The sequence below is a fragment of the Strix aluco genome, chromosome 6 (genome assembly GCF_031877795.1).
Source record: "Strix aluco isolate bStrAlu1 chromosome 6, bStrAlu1.hap1, whole genome shotgun sequence".
NCBI lineage: Eukaryota > Metazoa > Chordata > Aves > Strigiformes > Strigidae > Strix > Strix aluco.
Window position 1 is genome coordinate 1,987,034 of NC_133936.1, and position 9,764 is coordinate 1,996,797.

The 9,764-nt window shown below is 56.2% G+C and overlaps 1 protein-coding gene across 1 annotated transcript; it reads left to right on the forward strand.

Annotated features, from left to right (window-relative positions):
- Positions 1-6,949: 6,949 nt before the first annotated feature.
- Positions 6,950-7,633, forward strand: RPRM (reprimo, TP53 dependent G2 arrest mediator homolog). The gene has a single exon (XM_074828219.1). It carries the CDS (start codon positions 7,024-7,026, stop codon positions 7,354-7,356), a length of 333 nt encoding a protein of 110 aa, XP_074684320.1. The 5' UTR covers positions 6,950-7,023; the 3' UTR covers positions 7,357-7,633.
- Positions 7,634-9,764: the final 2,131 nt, after the last annotated feature.

A 9,764-nucleotide genomic window follows, 5' to 3' on the forward strand; every position in this document is an offset into this window, starting at 1 on the left:
AATTACACCCTCCTTATCACAGCCAGAAAAGCATTAAATTTGATTTTTAGTCTGTTTTTAAAATAGATTTTTTGAAATGGTGATAATAGGAGATAGGAAACCCCGTGAGGCACAGGACTGGCAGAAAGGGAGTGAGGAGGGACAGCTTTGGTGGGGCAGGGCCACCCTCCCTCACCTCTCAGCGCCACAGGGCTCTTCAAAAGTCGCAGTAATCGGGCAAAATTCCCTCCAGCAGATGAATATCACATGTGCATTAGGTGCCCTTAGGTGTTGTGGTGAGTGGAGACCAAAGCGGCCCACAGCAAGGGCTGAAACAACGTTACATCTGGGGGAGGGAGAACTGCCCCCCCCGTAGCACTCAACAGCTTATAAACCATCCAGTAACCCAGGACTGCAGCTCTGATCAGCACCTATGGAAGAAAACGGCCCAGATAAAAGCACAACTGTCCACAGCTCAACATCCATCATATTTTTGACAGTAAACTTTGGGTCACACCTTTGCATGCGAACTCTTGCACCAGGAGGAAAGGACCGAGCACCTTCTCCAAAATACAGAGCAGAAACTGGAGTCTCCCATTTACTTCAGGGAGGTTTGGGCTGGGTTACACACACATTTAACAGCCAAACCATCCTGTGATCTTCAGCCCGGTGGAACCACGGTGTCTGGGCAGGACACAGGACTGTCCCCACGGCCCTCCTGCCTTCTCCCCCACATGGCCCCGCATCCTCTCTTCCCCTGTCCTAAAGCTTTATGCTAATAAACTAGGCCTATACTACCTCCAGTATCCATAGGCACGTGGTTTAGTTAAGTCCCAGCTGCGCAGAGAGTTGCACCAAAATAAACCCAACCTGCTAGCCTGGGTAGCGACCCATCTCCAAAGTGGGCTTTTGGGTGCAAGGGAAGCCATGGTGACATTTAACCCATCTAACCGAGAATCTCAGCCGTGCCAGAGCACCCTGAGCCTGCCATGACTTGCCAAAACAGGCCGTGCTCCTGTCACAAACTGCTCGTAAAACCAGAAACTGTTCATGAAGAGGATGTCTCCAACAACTGGAGTGAGACGCCCTGGGGAGGGAAGTGGAGCGAGCTCTGCGGAGGGGAGGCGATGGGCCGTTTCTCTCTCCCTCCCTCCTGTTGTTGCCCAGAGTCAGAACTTGCTTCACTGCGCAGGGGCAAGCCAGAAAAAAAGAGAACCTTCTGGAACAACCTACTGTGAAGGCTTAAGAAAGATTATATAAAGACAACACCCCACGTGTGTCTTTGTTGACCCAACACCTACGGACTAAGCTTGTTACTCTACAACAACGCAGGATCCAAGGATGGTGATTCCCCTTTTCCTATCCCCTCCTCTTTCTCTTTCCTCTTTCTGTTCTCTCTCTCTTTCTTACATATTTTCATGTATATAAGTTTTGTATGAATCGTGGCAGGTTGTTAGGAAAATAGTCTCATGGCCAAAGTGCCTTTATTCACTCGCCGAAGGTTATCAGTTGATCGTTGCCAAATTGTCCCCTTTCACTCACTAATGTTGTCAGTTAATAAAGTTATCAGGAAAATTGTGCCTCTGAGTCACTGTCGTGGCTCGACCCGCCCGGGGGCTCAGCCAAGCAGAGACAGGCTCTTCCACCAGCTCCAGGCTCACGGGGAATCCAAAAGATTCACCCCCCTCGTAACCCACTGGGTGGGACGAGATAGCTCCTTGGTGGCCCTCAGTGGTCCCCAAGCTGGGGACACAGAAGCCGAGCCAGAGATCCCTCCTGCCATGGAGCAGGCGCCTCTCCTCCACCGTCCCTCCCTGCAGAGCGGGGCAGAGCTGGTGACCCCCCCAACAACAGGCACGGAGGAGCAAATGCTGCTACAATGCGGCGTTGGCATCGGCTGTGGGGGGGAGTCTCGCCACCGGCCGGGCTGCACCAGTGCTCAGGACCTGTGCAGCACACCGAGCCGTAACACGAGAATAAAACGTCACCATCGTGCAGTATTCATCCCAACCCGGGCAAGGACACGTCTGAGGATGAAACGCATGAAACGGGAACAGAAGAACACACGACAGCCACTGTCTCGCCTGGAACTTGTTAGGCTCAGAGCAGAAATACCAGCTCACTTCACACACCGCCCTCACCTCCAGCCGCCTGCCCAGCACCTCCAAACTGGTGTTGATGCCACGGGAGAGGGCGAGACATTAAACCCCTCCCGGTGTCCCTGGGGGCACCTCGCCCCACCAGCTGCTCGGCTGCAGCGGCTTCCTGAGACCCTGCAGCTGAGCTCAAAGCGGAGTTTAACACCAGCTCCCTGCCTCACGTTGTGTTCTGCCCAAACATCACCGTTGCGGAGAGGCCACCTCAATTTGCCCCTCTTCGTTCTTTTTTCCCCATATGAGCTTTGAGTCTGGTATTACACCCTGTTCAATGAGCGCCGGGAATCTGAAACCGAACGAAGGTGAGCGGAGCTTGGCAGTAACTAAGCCAGTCTTAGGTAGGCGCTCCCGTGATTTTAGAAATCAGGTTTCTGCCTTTGTAAAGGGGAAGTGGTGGGAGATGGGGCTGCACGGAGCCGTCCTGGCCCTGGCCGTGGCCGTGGCCGTGGCGGTGTCCCCGTCCCCGTCCCCTCACCCGCCGCGCTCACTAGATGTCACTGCCGACCTGCGATGGCGGCTCCGCTTCCCTCCGCCCTGGATGTGCTGCAGCTGCCCCGCTCCTGTGGGGCGGCCTGTGGCTGGGCAGGGGAAGGGCACTCAGCCCCAAACCCAGCCCCACACCCAGCCCCACACCCAGCCCCAAACTGAGCCCCAAACTGAGCCCCAAACTGAGCCCTAAACCCAACCCCAAACCCAGCCCCACACTCAGCCCCAAACCCAACCCACACCCAGCCCCAAACCCAGCCCCACTGCCAGCCCCACACCTGACGTGCCCCAGGCTCCAGGGGCATGGTCACCTCGGCAGCGATGCACCCTGAGCTGGATTTTCGGGGCATCCCCTCTCCCGGACACTGCTGGTTCCCAGGGGCCCCAGCTCCAGCCAGGCCACAGCAAGTGTGGGCAGCGAGGGCACAGGCCTTGCTATGCCATCCTGGTGGTGGCCAGGCAGCTCCTTGGGTGCTGGATTCCCACAGGACAAAGGCAGCGTGTGGCCAGACTATCCCTCACTCCCACAAGTGTCCTAATGTTCCTGAATGGCAGCTGCTGCCTACCCAACAGAGCCAAAAAACACATCCCTAGCCCCAACCCAGCCCTAGCCCATTTCCATCCCACTTCCATCCCCATCCCTATCCCCATTCCACCCCCAACTCCATCCCATCCCATCCCATCCCATCCCCAACACCATTCTATCCCTATCCTTATACTCATCCCCAATCCCATCCCACCCCTAAACTCATCCCCATCCTCATCCTATCCCATCCCATCCCATCCCATCCCATCCCATCCCATCCCATCCCATCCCCACTCTCAACCCAAATCATCCACCATGCTGGGGACTGCTCCACAGGTGACCTTGGGGTGCCCCTAGCCCACACACAGCCCCTGTTCCCCCAGTCCTGCTGTGCACTGAGCGTGGCTGGGGCCGCCCTGGCTCGGGGGGGGGGGGGTGGCGGCTGCCCTCCCTGGGAATGCCACCTTGCCGGAGCAGGGAGGAGGAGGAGGGCAGGAACACTGCCCGGGGGCTGGTTTCTCCTGGGCTGCCACATACACCCCACAAATCCCACCGGGGGCTCCACCGCTCCTCCAGCCCCAAGCACCACGAGTCAGGACCGTGACACTTCCTACAGGTGGTCTTTGCCCAAATCCGTCCCGTGGTGAGTGGTTTTCTGCCCCTTCTTTTCCTAGATGCTTTTTCCACATCAAAACACGGTAAATGAGAACATTCTCTTCCATCTCGTAGCTCCACAAAATACTCTTTAAAACACCTACTATTTCTTGGTGCCTCCCTGCCTCCAATTATCTGCAAACCTGGAGGAGGGGAGGAGAGTGATCCCTCCCCTGAGCTTTTACATGCAAGTACTCTGCATCCACCTGAGACTGAGCTGGCTGAAATCTGTATCCCCAAAGCTTTTAGCAACTTTTTTTCACTGGGCAAGATGAAATACACTTTACTCTTCAAGGCTAATCCAATTCCAGTTTGGAAATTGTACGGATGAAAACAACAAAAGCAATGACAGGGACTTTAAGAGGTTAAATTACACATCTTGCCTTCATCCTGCTGTGAGCCTGCTCAGACCAAGGCTCACTCTTTATATTGTTTCCTTACCACAGAAAAGTAGTAAAGATGAAATCTCCATGTTAAAAGTCACCATGTCCATAAGCAGAGATCCACAATTTCTCTCTTTTGTGCGTTTTGACACAACCACTCCCACTCTGCTGCGATGTCCTGGTCTCTAAGATGGGTCTAATGCTGCTGCTGCCTCAGGGCACTGAGACTCACGTTTTAAAAAAACATTTCTAAAGCACTTTAAATTTAGGGTATGCAAATGATTAATCCGCAGAAATCTTGCTAGCGATCTGCAGAGCACGAGCGGGCGCATGGAACCAGCTCTCCTTACTCTCAACCACTGGCTTTTCACAGCTGAAAGAGTACACAGGATGTCCCCAACATAACTTGGGGATGGGATCCATATTCTTGGCATAACTTGGCATGGGATCCATTTTCCTGGCATAACTTAGGGGTGGGATCCATGTTCCTGACATAATTTGGAGGTGGGATCCATTTTCATGACATAACTTATGTGTGGGAACCATTCTCCTGACATAACTTGGGGATGGGATCCATTTTTCTGGCATAACTTACAGATGGGATCCATTTTCTTGACATAACTTGGGATGGGATCTATTGTCCTGGCATAACTTACAGGTGGGATCCATTTTCTTGACATAACTTGGGGATGGGATCCATTTTCCTGACATAACTTAGGGATGGGAACCATTTTCGTGACATAACCTGGGGATGGGAACCATTTTCCTGACAAAACTGAGGGACATTTTCCTAACTGCTGCTGAGAGGTGCCAAGATAAGTGGGGAGGAGCGTGAGGGGCAGCCCCCGACCCACACACCCGCTGCCCCCTCCAGCCGCTTCGCATGGCAAGTCGAGAAGGCAGAGGAACCAAAACGGAGCCGTGCGGAGTTGGAACATCTCTTCCAGCATTTTCCTCTGGCTAAAATAACTGCCAGCTCTCCTTTTGCTAATTAGAATTAATACTATCTTCCTCCTCCAACAGTAAAAACAAAATGTTCCCTTCGCGTCCCATCTGATAAGGCAGCGCGGCTCATCCAGCGCGGCCTCGTAGGTGGGCTGCTCTTGGCAGAAGGCAACGCCAGCCACGCTGGGCTCCACGGGGGGGGACCCCCAAAGCCCTCTGGCCACCCCCAAAGCCCTCTGCCAAAGGAGTGGGGTGCACTGAGACAGGGACGTGAGGAACGGGTTACATCAGGGCTCTGGGTGATTGTGTCCATTAACAAAACAGCCGCTGCACTAAGAGAAATTAGCAGCAAGGGGGGCAGAAAACATCGTTTTTCTGTGCCTGGCCTTGATCTCACTGCAAATTTATTCCCGTGCAGAGCAGCCCTGGAGAGGGGAAGATGCTGCATGGCCATCACCCCCCACCCCGCCGTGGGCAGCATCTGCTCGCAGCCCCCGGCATGTGGATTCCTCCAGCTGGTTGCGATAATTAAATCCACAGCCCCGCTGCTGGGAGCTGCTGCCCCCCTCCATTTACCCCCCAAACCTTCAAAACAACCGATGGGGAAAGCAGTCCCACTAGCAGCATCGGGGCTGGGCCCTGCCCTGAACAACCGCTGAGGGGGGGGCACGGAGCCCCCCGACACCCCCAGGCACCTGGGGGAAGCCGCTTTGGTCCCCGTGGCTGGGCAGTGGGGTGTGGAGGTGCACAGCCCCCCTGGCCCCGCGGCTGAGTGCAACCCCAGAATCACACTGGGTTGTCACCATTCCAGTTGTCACCGCTCCTGCTGTCACCGCTCCTGTTGTCACCTCTCTGGGCACCGCGACCTCCAGCAGCGCATGGGGAGGCACAGCTCCAAAAAACGCATGGGGCCCCCAAAAACTCATGGGTCCCCAAAAAACTCACTGCAGTGGCTGAGCCTTCAGTTAAAACAGAGCGGGGGGGGCTGATGGGGGAGGGTGAGGTTCAACCACCTGAGCCCACGGACCCCCCAAAGGGCTGGGCTGGCTCTTCTACAGCCCCAGGGACCAGCACTGCCCCCCCCCCCCCCCACTGTAGAAACTTCCTCCTCCTCCTCAAGATGTTTCCCCAAAAATTCCCCAAACCCCATTCCCTGGAAACCCACCGCTCAGCCCCTGCTCCCTTAAAAACCCACTCGGAAAATCCTGCTCCCCCCCAGTCTGCTCTCTGACGGTCTGTTCCCCTAAAAGCACTCCCCGAACCCCACTCCCCAGACCTCCACCCCTCAGCACTGGCTCCCTTAGCTCACCCCCAAAACCCGCTGCCCCAAACCCACTGGCAAAACCCCAGCTCCCCCGAAATGCGCTTCCCCAGCACCCTCTGAATTACTCCCTCAAAATCCAGCTCCCCAGCACCCTCCAAGTTACTCCCCCAAAACCTGCTTCCCCAGCACCCCCCAAATCACTCCCTCAAAATGTGGCTGCTCAGCACCCACCGAATTATTCCCCCCAAACCCGCTCCCCAGCACCCACCGAATTATTCCCCCCAAATCCCACTCCCCAGCACCCTCCAAATCACTTTCGTAAAATCCCGCTCCCCAGCACCCCCCAAATCACCCCCTCAAAATCCCGCTCCCCAATTCTTCATATCACAACCCCCTCCCCGCCCAACCTCCCCCTTCCCCGAACCCCACCAACTGCGCCCCCCTTACTCCCTCGACACCCCCCTCCCCTCAGCCTCCTCGAAACGCTCCGCCCCCCCCGACCACGGCCGGCGGGGCGGGGGGGCGGTTCTGGGAGGGGAGGGGGAGCAGCGCGGCGATCTCCGCCGGCGCGGAGGGCAGCGCGGAAGGTCCGCTCTCCGCTGGCGGTGCCGCCTGGATGCGGGAGGCGGGATGAACGGCTCGGCGGCGGCGGGGGGGCTGCTGGCGGGGGCCGGGACGGCGGCGCTGGAGCTGGAGCGGGCGCTGCGCTGCTGCACCGCCGCCTCCGTGGTCACCGACGGCGGCGGGGGAGCGGCGGCGGCGGCGGCGGAGGAGGAACGGAGCTTGTACATCATGCGGGTGGTGCAGATCGCCGTCATGTGCGTGCTGGCCCTCACCGTCGTGTTCGGCATCTTCTTCCTCGGCTGCAACCTCCTCATCAAGTCCGAGGGGATGATTAACTTTCTGGTCAAGGACCGGCGGCCCTCCAAGGAGGCGGAGGCGGTGGTGGTGGGGCCCTACTGACCGCCGGGACCCGCAACCCCACCGCCCCGACGGCCCCCACCACCCCCCGACGGCCGCACACCGCCCCCCCGCCTCAGACTGCCGGCCCTCCTTCAGACGGACTCGTTGGGGATTGTCTTTTGTTGTGTTTTTGCTTTTTGTTGTTTGGGTTTTTGTTTTTCCACCATCAAAACAACAGCAAACGACCCCCCCCGAGATGGCGGAGGCCGGTGGGACGCGCGGGGGGGCCCGGCCCCACCCGCCGGCTGCCGAAGTAAAACGTGTGCTCTGATGGCAACAGGTCTGGGGTTTCTCCTTTTCTTTCGCGGGAATAAATCCCTCTTCGAGTCCCGGGGTCCCGCCGAGGGGAGCGGGGAGGCGCCCCGGGGTGTGGGGGGGGAAGCGGGGGGCGGCCGGGTTTCCCCGACGCCAACCCCGGGATGGAGCAAACCCCCCCCTGGCCCGGCCCTTGCCTTGCAGCTCTGCTAAAACCGGCGTTTTAGACTCATTTCCAACCCCCTCTCCCTCTCCCCGGGTTGCCCAAGGCCGGGTGAGCGGTACCCGCGGAGCAGGGCGGGCTGTGACCCCCGCGGGGATGCCTGGTTTGACCGGGGAAATAACCCGGTGCCCCCCGGTGTGTCCCCTCCGTCCGGGTTTAACGCTGGAAAACCACTCTATGTACTTTTTATGACCCCACCTGGAAGCCTCAACAGGTGACTTCTCCCGGTCGCGTTGAAGGGAGGGAGGAATTTATGCTAGCGCAGGATTTTATTTATTTTTTTTTCCTCACCCGTTTCCTCTGTAGAGATAACGGAGCGCCTTTCTACGAGAGGTTTGCGTAGCTGTTTGTCATATCCCCGGGGGCTCGCGCTGGTGGCTGCTGAGAAATCCATCTTTCCACATTTGCTGTGGGAGGAGTGGAACCGGCGTAAATGCTGGCCGGGGACCGCAGCAGCGGGCTGGGGATAAAAAGGCTCAAGCAACCTGCCCGTGAGAAAATATCTCCCATGACGCCCGAAGTCCTGCAGTAAGACTGTTAATTGTCAATATTCTTAATGCTCATAAGAATCAGGAAGTTTTCCGGAGCGGCCGTGCAGACTTCAGACTGCCTGGTTTTCCCTCAGTTTATGCCGAGGTGGAGGTGGCCAAGCTACGGAATGATTATCGACATCTTTAGCAGATGGTATTAGAAGTTTCCGTTTTGATAGACGAGGTGAAATTCAGCGTTTACAAAACGCACCTGAGCTAGAAAGGGGTGAAATAAAGCTGGAGTCTGAGGCAACCGCCTGACTGCGGGTAAAGTTTTGGTAGAAAATAAGCCAACGCAGCGTATCTCAGTGCGGTCCCGTTCCCTCAGCCCAGCAGAAATCCCAGCCGTGTGCTCACTCATTTACAGCTACATTTAAGGGAGACACAACAGATCTGCCTGTTCTCTGGGAAACAAGTATGCACTGGACTTTGCCCTTACATCAAAATAAATGTTACCGAGCCATCTATCAGCTGAAACATTGGGGAGAAATTCAACCAAAACTCTTTCCCCCTTAGTGCTGTAGAAGCATGAGATAAAGCAGAATTTAAAGGTAATACAACAAGAGGGAAAACTCCTAATGTAGATGTTTCAGTCCTTAAAAAGCATTTCCAACTTCCGAATTTGCATCACTTCGTGGTATTACAGATAACACAATTGTTGCCGTAATCTGACTTGCAAGGAGTGCTCTGCGTGTTTGAACACTGAGAGCTAGATTCATTAGGCATTCTTTATTAATTATAGCGAACACTTGAAGTAGAATACATTTTGATTAACCTTTGCCAGAAGCCACAGCTTTTTCCAGCACCGTAAATCCGAGGCATGGCAAACGCCTGGTTCTGTAATAAAATTGCAGAATTTTCAAGCTCAGCCCAAGAGCACGCGTGGCCTGGTGCCTCTCCCCTGAGGACCCCTTACAAGGTGAGAGCCCCTTCCCAAATAAAGCTTGTGACTCTTCAGTCCCTACAGAGGGGCCTCATTTTAGGCAGGGAACAGCTGGGAAAAGGGTTTTTCCTACTCAGTGATGCAGAGATGCTCAAACACGGCTGGTCCATCAGCGTGGCCTCCCACCCTCTCTGCGCCGTGCGGACTTTGGGACCAGAGAACAGAAGGAGACCTGGGATGTTTATAACCCATGGGTGGGCAGGAGGATGACAGCACACGGAGGAAGCACCTCTCAGACACCAACAAGGGCTCTGGCATCCACCTCACCCCCATGTTCACGGCGTGGACGGAGGAGCTGGGTTCCACTGGCGCTGGGAGCAGTGTTTGGGCAGGTATCTCCTGCCCGGCCCCCGGCCGCTACGGACACATCCCCGCTTTATAAAGCTGGGTCTTGTAGCCCGGAGCATACCTCTGTCCCTTCCAGACATGCCTGTAAAGCCACGACCTGCATGTTCAA